This window comes from Simochromis diagramma, unplaced genomic scaffold (genome assembly GCF_900408965.1).
Source record: "Simochromis diagramma unplaced genomic scaffold, fSimDia1.1 OVJJ01000343.1, whole genome shotgun sequence".
In the NCBI taxonomy this organism is placed as follows: Eukaryota; Metazoa; Chordata; class Actinopteri; order Cichliformes; family Cichlidae; genus Simochromis; species Simochromis diagramma.
Genome location: NW_024386831.1, coordinates 2,174,962 through 2,191,963, shown reverse-complemented (window position 1 = coordinate 2,191,963; position 17,002 = coordinate 2,174,962). Strand labels below are relative to the sequence as shown.

At 41.3% G+C, this 17,002-nt stretch overlaps 2 protein-coding genes across 2 annotated transcripts; both read left to right on the top strand.

Annotated features, from left to right (window-relative positions):
- Positions 1-1,842: 1,842 nt before the first annotated feature.
- Positions 1,843-8,468, top strand: LOC120730876. The gene is made up of 4 exons (XM_040027443.1): positions 1,843-2,256; positions 2,398-2,649; positions 5,473-5,846; positions 7,408-8,468. Exons 1-4 carry the CDS (start codon positions 2,127-2,129, stop codon positions 8,131-8,133), a joined length of 1,482 nt encoding a protein of 493 aa, XP_039883377.1. The 5' UTR covers positions 1,843-2,126; the 3' UTR covers positions 8,134-8,468.
- Positions 8,469-9,763: 1,295 nt separating this feature from the next.
- Positions 9,764-16,913, top strand: ddx18 (DEAD (Asp-Glu-Ala-Asp) box polypeptide 18). The gene is made up of 14 exons (XM_040027440.1): positions 9,764-9,953; positions 10,247-10,435; positions 10,519-10,671; positions 12,043-12,178; positions 12,260-12,360; positions 12,453-12,652; positions 12,742-12,856; positions 14,627-14,766; positions 14,972-15,133; positions 15,378-15,530; positions 15,672-15,785; positions 16,088-16,144; positions 16,228-16,405; positions 16,556-16,913. Exons 2-14 carry the CDS (start codon positions 10,384-10,386, stop codon positions 16,699-16,701), a joined length of 1,707 nt encoding a protein of 568 aa, XP_039883374.1. The 5' UTR covers positions 9,764-9,953; positions 10,247-10,383; the 3' UTR covers positions 16,702-16,913.
- Positions 16,914-17,002: the final 89 nt, after the last annotated feature.

The window sequence follows — 17,002 nt, the reverse complement described above, 5'->3', positions numbered from 1 at the left end:
ATACACACTGAATAATAGTCATTTTAGATCTTCCCAAAAGTGCTTATAGAAATTAGTTGTTATTGCATCTGGTCCCGGTGAGCGATCAGATGCCAAGCTCTTGATAGCAAAATCAAATTCTTCTATAGTTAGGTCTTCATCACAAATTTCTCTAAAATTATCATCAATTACTGGAATCCAAATACTGATTTTGTCAAAGAAGGAGGTGATAATTTGTTCTGAGTATGAAGACTTATAAAGGTTACTGTAAAAAGTAAATACTTCATTTGAAATGTGTTTAGGGTCTGTACATTCCTCTCCGTTGATTATTAGGTTACATACTGAATTATATTCTTGTTTACGTTTTTCTAGATTGCAAAAATAGGCAGTGTTCTTTTCACCCTCTTCTATCCACTTGGCTTTGGATCGCAAATAAGTGCCGTTGGCTCTATGAAGGTACATTTTGTCCAATTTAGATTGTAAGTTGTTAATTTTTCCTTTTTTTTCCTCAGTCCAGTTCAATTTGCCATAAAGATTCATAAGTTCTTTTACTACGTTTGATTCCCCTTCTTTCCTTTGTCTGTTTAACTTTTTACCGAATGTGACTGAGGTTTTTCTGATTCTAAATTTAAGATATTCCCATTTGAGTATCGGTGTATTGATGGCTTCGTCATTCTGGATATCTAAAATTATTATTTTTTAATAGAATTACAATACTCCTCATTTCTCAGCATCTGAGAGTTAAATTTCCAATAATCCTTAAATGTGTTGTTTTGGTCTTTGCTTTGTAGTCTTAGCATAATGGTGCAATGGTCACTTAAGGGGCCATTAGAGATAACTGTTTCCTTAACCTATTGTAAAATTGAGTTGGATACCAACCAATAATCAATACGCGACCTGCTTTGACCATTAGGTTTGTGCCAGGTGAATTGTTTGACATCTTTGTTTAAGTATCTCCATACATCTATTAATTTAGTATCATTAGCGAAAAATTTCAAATATTGGGTTTTTATGTTCTCTTGAAAATTTTGAAGGCCATCTATCCAATCATTTATTCGGGAGTCACATTGAAATCACCTCCAACTACAATATAATCAGTGGGGAATTTGGTATTAAGTTCCTTTATAACTGTAGAAATTTGATACAAAAGGTTCTTATTCTCTTGATCATTGTTGAATCCATAAACATTGATCAAAATAATCAGAGTATTATCAGTATTTAACACACAGGCAACCCAATGTCCATCTTTGTCTGCCATATTGCACAAAAACCTACCAGGACATCTGTTGAAACAACCCCAGCAGACCTGTTTGTACCATGATTAAAAAATTTTTTTTATCTCCCCATTGTTGTGACCAAAACTTCACATCACATTCCTCAGAATGAGTTTCCTGGAGGAAAAAAAAACAATTTGCCTGTCGCCCCTTGCAGAACAGAAAACAGCTTTATGCTTAATTGAGTCTTTAAGTTCCCTTGTGTTAAAGGGAAAAAAAGAAATGTTAGTTTTCAATTGGAACACGGAACACATGAACAGCTTTAAAGAACAGGTTTAGGAGGTGGAGTAGGAAAGTCTTGAGGTAAAAGTCCCATCATCCGAAATGTTCCACTGTGTATTCCTTTTTTAGTCAGATGTCAGCCCGTACCTGGGTTTCTACCATTGACTGTAGAAAACACTCACTGGTTCAGACAGATGCCACTGCTCAGTCCGCCATCTCGCGAGCCTCCGTCAAGAAGAAGAGCTTCTGGTTTACATGTAAAGTCAACTGAGGACACTCCACACCAGTTGGTGGCGGTAATGCACCGTTTTGCTGTTTGCCAACCGCCAATAAACCCTATACAGAAAAAGAAGAAGTCAATAGAGGAGCGCGAGGAGCGCGACTGGGGCTCCCGCTAAACTTCAGAAACAGATTTGCGTTGCGAAGTCGCTTTCTGCCTGATTCGCGCGACCAAGTATCGCGACTGACGCAAAATAAAATACACGCTGCATTTTATGCATTCGTGCTTATCGTATCTGCCGCTCAAGTTGGAAAAAACCGGACCCCAGCTTCAAGTCGCGCCACGACAACCAATCAGGAGCCTGGTGACGCGACGCTCTGGCCTAGTTCAAAGGGGCAGGTCCAGCCAAAGTCATTTGTTCTTCATTCAATATGTGGGAAAGGCTCATCAAGGCAGTAGCCAGCCACCCAGAGCTGTATGACATCAACTGCGCTTTCTACCGAGACAGGAATAAAAAGGACCTAGCTTGGAGAAAGATATGTAAAGATATAGGGCAACCTGGTAAGTTCATTAATTTCTCTTTTTAAATTTTTTCACTGACCCGGGGAAGCCGCGTCAAAGCTAGCAAGCCCGCCTACTGTCCCACTATTTCCCACTGATGTACAAATACCTTTCCGCTAACAAGAGAATGTGTTTATTCAGAGGACATCTGCAGGAGAAAGTGGAAGAGCCTCAGGGACACATACTCCAAGGAGAAGAGGGTAGTTAAGGAGAAGAGTAGTGGGTCTGCAGCAGTAAAGGGGAGGAAATGGAGGTTCTACACGGTCATGGGGTTTCTGGACCCCTTCCTCACCCCGCGGGAGACTAGCTGCAATATGGTGCGGACCCTGGAAAACATCCTTCCCGAGGACCAGGGACAGCCCGAAGAGGCAGCAGCGAAGTCCCAGTCAGAAGGTATGTTTACAATGAATTAATGTAGGCAGTTAATTTATGCATGTTCTCATATAGGTATATATGCTTCTGTCGCGTTCGGTGTGTGTGCTCTAGTGATGTGCGAATCATGAACGAATCGTTCAATACTCGAGAAGCACTTTACTGACTCGTGAATCATGATTCACAAACCCAACTGACTCATTCACTGACTCATCCCTGTTGCTGTTAGCAAACTAATTTCATTAGTACAAATATATCTAGCTTATAATTAAAATTGCGGGGGGAAACAACTGCCAGTTTCTTAACAGAAACATTTCTGCTCTGAATTGTAAGAACAAACTCTGAGTAGAAGCTCACATCAAGACAATAGCTCCTCAGTTCACAGTAGCATAGCTCTGCTAACATGCTAACAGAACATTTGAGTCACTAAGCCCCCCCCCCTTTCCTGTGCTGAATCTTAGCATGAACAAATCGATGGCTGTGTCCCAATTCAGGGTCTGCATGCTTGAAGTATGCACACTATAAGTAGGAGAAGTGCGGAAGTGAGAGGCCTGTGAAATGGGACGGTCTAGCCCTAGTTGCGCTGCTCAGGTTGCCTAGCAACCATGATACTAACCGCGAGAAACATTACATACAGCATTGTGTGTCCTAAATGAAGGAGAAAAAATGTTTTGTTGGTCATTCATTTTTGTCATGACATCACTTTGATTAGTTGAATATTTGAGGCTAAGACCACAGGACTGTAAAACATGATAGTTGGGCTTCATTTCTGTACTGAACAGTCATTTCAAGATTAGTTAGTAAATAACAATTAGCTAATGTTGGTCATGAGACTAAAGTCATCTCACTGTGGTGATGTAAAAATAAAATATACAGGATATATTACAGCAGTGAGCTTGAACTCTAGGTCAAAGATTCAAGTTGCAGTTATTTATATTTCCTATCACCTTAAATCTTCACTCAAAGACAAGTATCTTTGACAGTGTATATATAGATGTGTTATACATAAGAGACAAATATTGTTCATTTAATATGTTGGCATTATTACATTTGGCTCAATGCTCACATATATGTGTAAAAAGGAAAATGTACGAGCTGTGAAAACTGTTTCTGATAGAATGAAGAGTAGACTGATATATTAAATATTCCTTTATTGGGTGAGAAAATCACACCTCGTCATAACTGCTTTAAGTCATACAGAATAGATATCAGAGCCTTAAACAGGCTGACTTCTGCTAAATGGGTCAAACTGGGCAGAAAGTATACAAACACATAACATCCATATAGAATATGATGTAACACTATAGATCAACTTACCTCAGAATATATAAAGCATATAAACAATTACAACAATATGATGCAACAAACACCGCAGTGCTACTAATCCAAAATACTCAAAGCTTCATAGAACTGAAACAAACATTTATTTTTAGGTCCATTCTGCTGCTGATACATACTTTAGGTTTCTGAATATTAAACTTGTTTCAGTCGGTCTATTCTCTCCGTCTGTCAGCTGCTGCTGGCTCTTCCTCCTCCTCTTCCTCACACACTGCTGAGTTTGTCCTGGTGGATCATCAGGGGTGCAAAGCCTCACAGATGATGTGCTTAACGAGTGAACCGTCAGCTCGTTCAAACACACGTTAAAGTCCGTTTGGCTTGACACCACCGAACAGAGGCAGCAATATAACATATCTAACATTAACAGTGCGGTGAATCCTGCTTGTGCTGTGATATTCAGGACTGCAAACCGAGCAGCATCACGAACTTTCAGCTTGTTGTGTTTGTGGATACATGACTGACTTTAATTATCCATAAAATCATCACATTCTCTGTAAGATTAAGGTCAACTGTATGTGTGTATGTATTTGTGTGTAGAGGCTTTAAAACCAAGTAAACGCTGAAAGTACAAACATCACTAATGTCACATAACTTTGCCGACCTGTGGCCAACAGTAATGTTTTAATGTTCTTCATTATTAAACATTTGCACATATATAAGTGACATGATATTCTGTACTTACTTTTGACCGTTCACTCTTCGGCTGCTCCCTTCTGCCGTATTTTGCGGCAAAATTATCCACACCCACCGCCGCGCTATGAATTGTGGGATATATGGGACCACGAAGCGTGCACCGGACCATGCTTGATATTTGGGGAAATTGACGGTGCATTTGGAGTATGCATTTGAAGTACACTTCGAATTGGGACAGCCGTCGTCGCGTGGCGGTGACATAATCGCACTCAAAATGCGTACTTCAAGCGTGCGGTCCCTTAATTGGGACACAGCCATTCACTCACCCTCTCCCTTGTGGCTCACAGCTTCTTCTTCTTGGTTGGCCACCAATGTTAAGGCGCATTACCGCCCCCTGGCTCACAGCTCTGTGGACATTTAGATGAGAAAATATATATTTGACACATTTGAGGAAAATACTAATAATATAAAAATACATGTTCCCTTTAGAAATCTTAATATTTTTTTTGCTCTATAAAAATAGTTGCTTAGGATAGGATATATATGACAAGAGAAACAAATTAAGTTTGAGTGAAAATGTAAAAATTTTTGCACTCTCTAGGCAACTGACTCAAATGACTCAAAAAATCCGATTCATCTTGGTGAGTGACTCATTCAAACTCGATTCAGTAAGAAGAATCGCATTTATCGCATTTGCACTACTATTCTTATTGTGTATATCTTATTTATCTGTTCCTCTGGCTCTCCTGCTGCTTTGAGCATGTACATGACAAAAGAATTTCCCTCGGGATAAATAAAGTTATTCTTATTTACCATAACAAGTATGCACCGTTAGGCACTCTCACGACTGCATGTGTCTCGTGTTTTCTCCAGTGTCTGATGTGGAGAGGAGGACCAGGTCTCTGCGGACACAGTACGGGAGGGTGCTGTATCACCCGGAGAAGCTGAGCGCTGGAGAGCAGGAGAAGCTGAGCGCTGGAGAGCAGGAGAAGCTGAGCGCTGGAGAGCAGGAGAAGCTGAGCCCTGGAGAGCAGGAGAAGCTGAGCCCTGGACAGCAGGAGAAGCTGAGCCCTGGACAGCAGGAGAAGCTGAGCCCTGGACAGCAGGAGAAGCTGAGCCCTGGACAGCAGGAGAAGCTGAGCCCTGGACAGCAGGAGAAGCTGAGCCCTGGACAGCAGGAGAAGCTGAGGGAGAAACTCTGTTTCTTGAGGCCTTACATAGTTCGCAGGAAAGGATATTCATCTCTGGTAAGTCTGCAAAGAGAAAAATACATTTCCTAAATATTAAAGAAGGTCCTTATCACAGTTTAAAGAAATAACAACATCAATCGGTGAGAAAATTGGGGGGGGGGGGACGTTAAAGTTGCAGCAGCAAGTCCTTTATATTTAGAATAACTCAGAGGGCTGTGTCTAATGTGAAATTTTTGGAAGACTTCATGAGAATGATCAAGCATTTTTTTAGCATTTTACATTTTTGCCTTTAAATGTTTTAATATAGTTTTAAGGACTTTAACTGAAACACAGTCAACAGCAAAACTAATAAATGCAGCAGACGACCTCCCGCTGCATTGAACAGCAAATGAACATCGAAACCGGATAGTTTCTCAGATGGTGGAGCGCAAATATTCAATTCAAAATAAGTACTTAAGTTGTTCTGGGTCTGATGTGTTTGCAAAGCCATTTTATTTCTTTTAATATTAGAAAGAAACAACAAGATTCAGACTACCCTCTATGAGCAAGCACTTGGTGACAGTGGGGAGGAAAATGTCCCTTTTAACTGGAAGAACTAGGCTAAGGGAGGGGAGAGGGAGCTGGCTGAGGAGAAGGAGACAGGACAAAAGACGCACTGTGAAAGAGCGCCAGATATTAATAATAATTAATGATTAAATTCAATTCATTTTGAGGACATCCTGATAATAATGAGTCAAAATAGTAATGCCTGTAAGAATTAAATAATTGAACTAGTTTTTCAGGGTCAGATATAAAAAAAAATTTTGCAGCTTGTTCTTCTTCTCTCAAACGACTCATTTTCTGAAAGGCTGCTTGCAGGTAGGAATAGGAAATTCTTTTCAACAAATCTGGCAGAAGAACGCTACCCAGGAGGGTTCGTTCCCAGTAGGCAGATGCTAGCAAGTATACACGGCTTTGAATCATGAAACTTTGTGCAGAGGTTTTCACACAAGTCTCAGTTAGAGGTAATCAATGGTGCTGGGTATCGTCACTGATTTCTAGAATCGATCCGATTCACAAGGTCTCGAATCGAGGAATCGGGGGAAATTTTGCCCCAGTCAGAAATATTATAATTCAGATCATGCATCTGTACATTTCCATATTTTTATATCTGTAAAAAGAAAGATGACACTTGCGAGACTTTATCAAAGGTGTAAGCATCACAGAAGATGCCTTTGTGTCAAAGTAACTGAGGATAAAACACAGAAAAACGTGAAGGCGACTTCCCTGGCCTGGGATTTTATAAAAATATTCTGTGTGCAGTAGATCAAAAACTAAAGAAAACCATTAATCAACATATGAACATTGCCTGATGCTGCTGAAGTGAAACAGAGCAAAGTTACAGAGGTTTTATTAGAGACACAGCTAAGAGTTTTGCAATTTTGCATAATTTTAAAAAGTTTAAACTTGTTCAGTAGCCTATTGAACAGCATAAAAGGAGGATACAGCTGGACAGCTCGGACTGATAGCCTGCTCCATAGCGACTGACGCTGTCATCATCACAGGGTAGCTTTATCTATATATCTATAAATCCTCTAAACTGCATGTTTTTTTTTTTGTTTGTTTGTTTTGTTTGCAGGCGGACAACTTTGTGGATCATAATGAGAAGGATGAAGAGGAGTTGAAGACTGAGGGGAACATTGATCAGGAGATGGGCAGCTCAGTAAGCAGCCAGCTGGATGCAGATGGAGGTGGCCAAGACTTGGATGAGCCCCAGTCTGTGGACTCTGCCCCGAGCTTCACCCCACTTCAGTGTCCACAGCCTCGGGTCACAGAGGTCGTGTCTCTGAGTTGTCCGCATCATCGCGATGAAGACAATCAACCTGATAAAACGGCAACCAAACACGACGTCCTCAACCAGTTTGCTGAGGTCATGCTGGCTGACATGCGGCAGGTTGAAGACCCTGTGCTGCTTATGAGGCTCCGCAGAGACATCACAGACCTGGTGTTCAAAGCGGTGGAGGAGGACATGCGGAGGCGGTGTGTTCGAGCGCCATCCTCAGTGACGGGGAATGGCACGCAAAGCTGCTGCAATCCTCTGCAGCTGTATTCAAACATCTCCTGGAGCCAGAGGCTTCTGAGGAAGAGGAGGAACAAAGGGCATAGGACTGGAAGCAGGTCGCAGAGGCGGGAGGAGAACAGGAGGGTGTCCAGGAGTCAGTTAGCACCACCTGTCGATCCAGGGCAGTCAGCAGAGGGGTTGAGCGCAAACGGGCCTCAGGTTATTCTTCAGGTGTTTGAGATTAAAAAAGATGGGGAGCCAGATTTAGTAAAGATTGAAGATGAGCCTTTAGCCATGGACTGACTTGAGTCTGTCGGGGCAAGGTGAGCAGGGTTTGGAGGGATGGAAGAGAAGGCTGTCATTTTTTTTCTAGTTTTTCTTTTATTTTTGGATCTTTCACCTCAGGGCCACCATAGCTAGAATTTAAACTAAAGACACATCTCTGCCTTTGAAAAGTAAATGTTTATAAGCCTGTAGTTGAACTTTTGGATGGTCTTCATTCAGAAAACTGAATAAGATGAGGAAATTAGCTTTAAACACAAGGCAGCTCTCTTTGTTACCCAGCTAAAAGAAGAAAAAAAAACTTGTCTGAATCTTGTTTGGATTTTCTGTTGTGAATAAAGAATCTCTTGTTTTCAGCCTTGTTGGCCCTTTTCTTTATGGATTAGTAACCTGTCCAGCTCTAAACACAGCTGTGATGGATTTATGAGGAAATATTTGCAGTTTCCCCCCCTGTCCTGCAGATGGAAGCATGGAGACCCACCACAGACCCTTTCCCAAAAATTAGAATATCATGGAAAAGTTTATTTCCATAATTCTATTCAAAACATTAAACTTTCATAGATTATAGATTCAGAGCCCACAACTTAAATGATTTCAAGTACTTCAAGTAGTCTTTATTTGTACATAATTTGGGCTTCCAGCTCATAAAACCCACGAAAACAGGATTTCAAAAAATTTGAATGCTGTGAAGACCTCACCATTAACGTCTCAATTTTTTGCAGGAAAAAAAATGTGACTGAGTGAAGCAATTTAATGACACCTGGGAAAACCTGTGCAGGTGCTTTCAGGTTAGTAGATGAGTTATGTGTGAAACTCTGTTTAAACATTCATGCCCTGTAAAATTTGGGCTGATGTCTTCATAGTATTCTAATTTTTTGAAATCCTGTTTTCATGGGTTTTATGAGCTGGAAGTCCAAATTATGTACAAATAAGCACTTGAAATCGTTTAAGTTGTGGGCCCTGAATCTATAATCTATCAAAGTTTATTGTTTTGAATGGAATTATGAAAATAGCCAAACTCTTCCATGATATCCAAATTTTTTGGAAAGGATCTGTAAGTCACAACTCCTCCTGAACTAACAGGACTGCAAATTAAACCCCAAACTTATGCTTATGCTTTTTAAAAAGGCACATTTCTACCTTAATCCTAAAACAGTATTTCAAGACTAATTTATTATTCCAGCATTTCCACCCTGCAAAATTAACATTAAAGAAATTTAATTTTTAAAATGTATATTTATTTTTTCTTAATAGGGTCTTCAGTCATTTGTGCATACATTCATTTCCATCAATGTATGCAAACTTCCTGCCACAAAAGAATATATCTTATTTGTTTATTTAAAAATAAATAATAAAATCAATTAAAAATTGTAAAAAAAAAAAAACCTGAGAAAACGGGAAAAAAGTTTTTGGTGATTTATAAAGTAAAGCTTGCTGATAATGTGTTTTAGTACCCTAACTGTAGTGCCTTAAATGTTTCATATTATTTAATGATTATTACTCCACACTTCAGTGTTGATTATCTTTATTTCATTATTTTTCCCGTGTTCAGGTGTCTTTTCTTTTAGGCATTATCTCGGTTGTTTTCACAGCACGCGGGGTCCTTTTTGATTTTCAGTCAGGCGCTGCGGGCCGCTGTCTGTCTCTGTTCCACTGAGGGGTCCTGAGCGTCACTCACATACACACGTGTGCGCCTTGTTCTCCTTAACCATGGCGGACCTCCAGATGAAGCTTCTCCGAAAGAAGATCCAGAAGCGAAACGAGAAGGACAGAGAGCGCAAATTGCAGAAGAAGAAGCGGAAAGACGAAGTAACAGGAAGATGGAGAAGAAGGAGAAGATGGTGAGTGTTTGATGGCTAGGTAAACGCTGATGTCGCAGGCTAAGCTAACAGGTAGCTCTCTTCCCTGGTCAGTTTCTAACTTTTTTTACTCTTCTAAGGTTTAAATCTGAGTTTGGGTTCACTGTAGCTGCGCATGCAGGTATATTTTCTCTGCTACACAACTGCATGCGCATTTCGCCGCATACTAGCTCAAAAGATTAGTATACAAAACAATTTAGCTAGCACTGTGCTAACCAGGCTTCCAGAGTTTTCCTTTGGGGTTTATTAGCAACAAACTTTGATCATACTTCCAGTGAGTCTGACGGTGAGCTCAAACGGCCTCCAGGAGGAGGAGGAGGTACCCAGAGAGCCAAAGAAGAAACAGAAGAAGAAGAAGAATCAGGAGGAGGAAGAGGGACCAGTGGAAGGGACCAGCACAGAGGAAACTCAGATGAACAAGAAAGCGAAAAGGAAGCAGCTGGCTGAGGGTGCTGAACCTCCAGGTAAAAACAGAGCCCTTTATACGGGTAACACACTCAAGTTTACTTTGTTGGTGTTTCAGTTAATGTCCGTGTTCTGATTGAAGCCGTGAAAAAGAGCAAAACTGCAAAAGAAGAAGAAAATGGGGAGGAGGACACGGAGGAGGAAGACGTAGCAGATGACAATGGAGATGCAGCTGCTGACAAACCACAAGAAGAGGAGGAGGAAGATGAGCCTGAGCTGCCGTGTGGACTCACAGGTACTGAGTGAATCAGGTTAATTGCATATGAGGCGGTTAACAGGAGAGGCCGGCTCTGCCATGCTGCCTTCATGTGTTGCCCGGTCGCTGCTTCCATCGTGAGCCGGGTGTCAGCTGAGGCATACAGAAACTCTTACGGTGGTCTTTGTGGGCGGCGTCTTTAGTGACGCCTCTGACATGAACGACTGTAAGGACACGCTGAATCAAACCGTATCTCTGCTCTGTTTATAATACACACTGGACACTTCCTTACACCTGTTCAGCTTGGGCTTGCTGATATGGAAGAAAAATTGTATCACAATTTTTACATCTTAGTCAATAACTATATCACAATAATATAATAATATAATAATTCAAATCACTAAAACCACTGTCAAGCTTAAAGATTCCTTTTTGCTCCTAAGTGAAGTTATGAGGTTACTCTTGACTTGAATATTATTTATTTTCTACTGGAAAATGATAAATGTACTGTAAATGTATTTTCAAATAAAATAAACAGTATTTATAAGAAACTAAAATCTTAATTCTGACCAGTCAAAAGCTTCAAGATTTATAGAAGAACACAAATGGAAGAGAAAATAATTTTTTCTTTGGTCAGTTTCAAGTGAATGGTAAATGGCCTGCATTTGTATAGCGCTTTACTCAGTCCCTAAGGACCCCAAAGCGCTTTACACTACATTCAGTCATTCACACACACATTCACACACTGGCAATGGCAAGCTACATTGTAGCCACAGCTGCCCTGGGGCGCACTGACAGAGGCGAGGCTGCCGGACACTGGCGCCACCGGGCCCTCTGACCACCACCAGTAGGCAAACATGGGGTTAGTATCTTGCCCAAGGATGATAATAATAGAGATATTAATTATTAAATGATAATAAAAAAAAAATCTGCAAGGTCTTTCATTCGTACAGGGTAAAACAGCTTTAACTTGTTGGGAAACAATTTAAATCATTAGGCGGCAAACATTGTGTATTTGTAAATAAACAGATCAGCTTCTGGTGGAGATCCACTCCTGCCTTGTTCTGCATGTCCATCTGTTTTTTTTTAAGGACTGAGTGTAGATTCTGGATCAGACTATGTTAATCTAATGACCTCTGAGTCGCTTTGCCTTGTGACATGGGGCACCGTAATGCTGGAAATTGCACAGAATGTCACCAAATTGCTCCTGGATGACTGGAAGAAGTTGATCTTTGAGACTGTTTTTAGTCTGGTCAGTCAGCAAAACCTCACAACTGCTTTTATCTTATGTCTTTTTATGATGACATTCAAGTATTGTACTAAATACATTCGTGGCAGAAGCACTATAAACCTGTGCATAATCAAACCATGATGTAATGTGAAAAATCCACAATTCTCCGTCTGTTTCAGGGGCGTTCGAGGACACATCCTTTGCCTCTCTCGCCAGTATAGTTAGCGAGAACACGCTGAAGGGAGTGAAGGGCATGGGCTTCGAGCACATGACCGAGATCCAGCACAAAAGCATCCGCCCTCTGCTGGAGGGAAGGTGGGTTGGTTGTCCATTTAGACTCTGAGCTGCTCAGCCGAGGCGGCGGAATAACATGAAATCGTTTGCTCCACTCTGCAGGGATGTCCTGGCTGCGGCAAAGACAGGCAGCGGTAAAACTCTGGCCTTCCTCATTCCGTGCATCGAGCTCATCTACAAACTCAAGTTCATGCCCAGGAATGGTGAGCTGCCGTCAGAGTCGCCTCGTCTCCTGCTTAGCTTCATCCTCCTCTTTCTCACTCACTAACTCTGTAACTGCTCTCTTTCATCTCAGGCACCGGCGTCATCATCCTGTCTCCTACACGCGAGCTGGCCATGCAGACCTACGGCGTGCTGAAGGAGCTGATGACGCACCACGTGCACACTTACGGTCTGATCATGGGAGGGAGCAACCGCTCAGCTGAGGCCCAGAAGCTCGCCAACGGCGTCAACATCGTGGTAGCCACACCCGGACGCCTGCTGGACCACCTGCAGGTGAGCAGAAACAAAGTTCTCTGTTCTTCATTCTCATTTTTAATACTTTAAGAAGAACACCGTCTGAGTGGCTTGTTCCACATCTACAGAACACGTCCGGCTTTATGTACAAGAACCTGCAGTGTCTGATTATCGACGAGGCCGACCGGATCCTGGAGGTGGGCTTCGAGGAGGAGCTAAAGCAGATCATCAAACTGCTGCCGAGTATGTATCAGTGAAAGTATCAATAAACCCAATAGTGAGAAATTTATGAACATTGATTTAGTTGATGATTTGGCACAAAAAACTTTTAGTTCTTTAACCCTTTAGAGCCGATCGGAGCGGGAACGCTCTGTTTTGCATAACTTTTTTTAAATCCCAGTAGCACTGCAACCACAAGCTAGCGCAAAAATTTTTTTTGCATATGAAACCGGAGGAGTTGTACTTGCATCTTATGCCATCAGCTTGTCCTAGGTCACGGTTTCCTTCCACATATAGCTTTGCAAAAACTGCATAAAAAGCGCTTGCAGGAACAAAAACATAATATTCCAGAAACACGCTTTACCGATCCGATCAGCTGTCCATAACACTTCCTACGTTGGAATAGACGTCAGCGCGAACTTTTGCATTTCCGCCATTACCTGCCCGAAACCGGAAGTGACGTCATTTTCGCGGAAATGTAGTCTTTTTTGCAATCAGGGCCTCAGGGCCTATACTGCTCTTTTTAAAAGTTATCTTTGACTTTGACTTTCTGTGTCGTTTCTGGGATGCTTAGGACTCATATTGCACTGCTGGAAATAGTTTATTTTGATGCATATGCTGCTTTTTTGCAAATTTGCAGTATAATATTTATTTTCGTTTTTCCTGCAGTGTATAAAAATTGGTGTATTTCAAAAATAAAACTATGAAGACACTCAAAATAAATTTCCTGTGGTGGGAAACTATTTTGTGCAACTTTTTTGTATTTACAGTTTTGAGGGATAAGCCTCTTAAATTTCTCTAACTACAAATATATGTTAAAAAATCAAAAACGATTTTCAATTTTTTTGTAGTTTATTGCACTTTTTTGCAATTTATGTAATTACTATGCACTTAATGAATACATATTATTAAAATCTGGGCTATAATGGTTGTATTGATGTATATCAACTTGAAATGCTCCCAAAAATGGCTCCACAGCATGTAAAAATATAATATAAGCTCTGGCGGACTTGGTTCTATGGTAGGTCTTAAAGGGTTAAAGAAGCGTTTTGATTTCCAAAGCAGCAAAGTAAAACCAACTCATGAGCATTTTTGTTCAGTCTAAATGTATTTAAATCATGGACCTTAGTGACATCAAACACTGTGGAATCAGTCCAGTTAAAAAAAAATGTTTCAGGTAGAGCCAATAATGTGTCATCGTGACCTTTTGGCGTAACACCAATTGTAGTTTTGAGAGAGAGGTGCTGCTTCTTTTTACTCTGTGACTCTAAAAGAGGAAGTGAATCACATGTAAATAAAGAGAAATGTGGGGTTTCCTGTTTTTGTATTTAAAAAACTGACCACTAACCTGTGACATGAAGCAGCTTCCTGTTTTATAAAGACAGATGATTAGTTCCTGTTCATTAATCAGTCGGCAAAAAAAATCCAAAATACCCATTTTCAAAACTGTCTTTACTTTCTGCACATCTTTTTGTATTGTAAATGTTTTATTCTCATTTCTTTGATGTGCCTTGGCTTTCTCTGAAACAGTAAATGAGCTCTCCACTGCCCTAAGCTCGTGCTTTTAGTTTAATTCATTTTCAGCAAAAAAATTCCGAACATCATCACAACCCTCAAACATCTGTCATTGGCTTTGAAGAGCTGAAAAAACCTGACCAGTGTTACCAGGATTAGCTGATCTTGGATCAAATCCTAACCCTGAGTGTAAAATATCCTGAGAGAGTCCTTAAAACTCCAGATGTTGTTAAACCCTCTCACCTGTTCTGTTTACTTTCTCTCTTTGATGTTTCTCAGAGCGGAGGCAGACGATGCTGTTTTCAGCCACTCAGACAAGGAAGGTGGAGGACTTGGCTCGCATCTCCCTGAAAAAGGAGCCCCTGTATGTCGGGGTGGACGACAACAAAGACAAGGCCACAGTCGACGGCCTCGAGCAGGTACTCAGTCATAAACTGTTGCATACAGGCCAAATCCAAAGAAGCCAGTTTCCCTTTCATCCTTTTTACTGAAATCCTTTCAGTATTTCATGAAATCACATCAGTTTTACTAGATGGTCTGAAATCACAGAAACAGCTAGAACTCCGTCTTCTTTCTCGTTGCTGATGCAGTGATCTCTCTCTCTCTCTCTCTCTCCTGTTTCAGGGCTATGTGGTGTGTCCATCAGAGAAGCGCTTCCTGCTGCTTTTCACCTTCCTGAAGAAGAACCGCAAGAAGAAGCTGATGGTCTTCTTCTCTTCCTGCATGTCTGTGAAATTCCACTATGAACTGCTCAACTACATCGACCTGCCCGTCATGGCCATCCACGTAAGTTCTCCAGACGCAGCTTACATGAATCTTATTTAAATATACAAGTGGTCAAAAAAACTGAGCCTCTAAAAGTTAAAGTTCTTTGGTTGTACCTGTGAAAAATAAGTTGGCTGATGTTAGAAGCAAATGGTTTTTCTTTTGTTTTATTTTATCCTTTGATATTTGAAAGGTGACGGTGAGCAGATGTTGACCTGCAGCTGCAGCTGTTCTGAGCGTTCCTTTGCTTTGTATCATTTCGCAGGGCAAACAAAAGCAGACCAAACGTACCACCACCTTCTTCCAGTTCTGCAACGCTGACTCCGGCATCCTGCTGTGCACAGACGTGGCAGCTCGAGGGCTGGACATCCCCGAGGTGGACTGGATCGTGCAGTACGACCCTCCAGATGACCCCAAGGTCAATAAGTTTTTGGGGTTTTTTTTGTTGTTGGGTTTTTTTTTATTGCATATGCAGCATTAGTTTGTCATGTTAAATTATTGAGTTTGATCAAAAATTCCCAGAACAGGACTAATCTTAAGGTTGATTTTTCTCCCACAGGAGTACATCCACAGGGTGGGTCGAACCGCCAGAGGTATCGATGGCCGAGGCCACGCCCTCCTCATCCTGCGGCCAGAAGAACTCGGCTTCCTGCGGTTCCTCAAACAGGCCAAGGTGAGCAGACCACCTGCCTGGTCATTTCAGTTGTACGAACACATACAGACTTTTAAGCAGGATTTGCCTTTAAATTTTACATCACATATAGTTTTATAGTCACTGTTGAAGGTTTTGTATCTAAATCCTCCCACTGTGCTGTGGTGTCCCACAGGGCTCTGATACGGGGACCTCCTGTTTTAATGTTTTTAATGGAAAAAATAGGACATGGCAATGAAAAGATATTCATAGACACTGATTGTCCCTTTTTTGTGTTGATTAGTTTTCTTTAAAGTCTACATTATCTGCTTTATCTCATCTAGGTCCCACTGAGTGAGTTTGAATTTTCCTGGAGTAAAATCTCCGACATCCAGTCTCAGGTGAGAATTAACATGCGGTTTACACTCAGCAATGCCTCAGATATCAAAGGCAGTTTTGTGACTTGAACTCTGTCCTCCCTCAGCTGGAGAAACTTATCGAAAAGAACTACTACCTCCACAAGTCCGCCCAGGAGGCCTACAAGTCCTACGTGAGGGCTTATGATTCCCACTCGCTCAAACAGATCTACAACATCAACACCCTGAACCTCCCCATGGTGGCGCTCTCATTTGGATTCAAAGTTCCTCCATATGTTGATCTCAGTATCCTTTGCTGCTTGTTTTTATTCATTATGCTTGAAAACATCTGAATGTTACAGAATTCCACGTTCACGTAAAAGGTTGTAGCTCTCCAATAGAGAGGATCATTTTTAAAAAGAAAGATGTTCTCCTTAATTAAATGTTTCTCTTCAGACGTGCACAGCAGTAAAGGAGCCAAGCTGCAGAAGCGAGGTGGCGGCGGTGGTTTTGGATACCAGAAGTCCAAAAACGTGCAGAAATCGAAAATTTTCAAACACGTGAACAAAGGAAAGAGCGATCGGAGGCAGTTCTCCCGCTGAGCCTTGGATCCTCCCCCTCCTACTTTAATCCCATGAACTTCCTGCTTCAGAGCAGTCGGACTAACCCTTCTCCCTCAGACGTCTTTTATCAGTTTTCATGCTGAAACATTGTTTAAAGATATTTTTGTAAATGTTCACATTTAATCCCTGTATCGGCTATCAATTGTCCTTTCTTTCTTGTATTTGCAGCAAATTAAACCTCTAACAGATTAGTGTGTTTTGCTCATATCATTCTTTTTGTTAGTGCAAAAAAGCACCCGGCTGCAGGTTGATCAACCCAAACATCCCAGAAAGACAGATG

Excerpts from the sequence above, each read along its gene's own strand:
- LOC120730876 (XM_040027443.1), top strand. The coding sequence starts at position 2,127 with ATGTGGGAAAGGCTCATCAAGGCAGTAGCCAGCCACCCAGAGCTGTAT. Across the intron at positions 2,257-2,397 it reads TAAAGATATAGGGCAACCTG|AGGACATCTGCAGGAGAAAG; the intron begins GTAAGTTCATTA and ends GTGTTTATTCAG. Across the intron at positions 5,847-7,407 it reads GGAAAGGATATTCATCTCTG|GCGGACAACTTTGTGGATCA; the intron begins GTAAGTCTGCAA and ends TTTTGTTTGCAG.
- ddx18 (XM_040027440.1), top strand. The coding sequence starts at position 10,384 with ATGAACAAGAAAGCGAAAAGGAAGCAGCTGGCTGAGGGTGCTGAACCT. Across the intron at positions 12,179-12,259 it reads CGCCCTCTGCTGGAGGGAAG|GGATGTCCTGGCTGCGGCAA; the intron begins GTGGGTTGGTTG and ends TCCACTCTGCAG. Across the intron at positions 15,531-15,671 it reads ACCCTCCAGATGACCCCAAG|GAGTACATCCACAGGGTGGG; the intron begins GTCAATAAGTTT and ends TTTCTCCCACAG.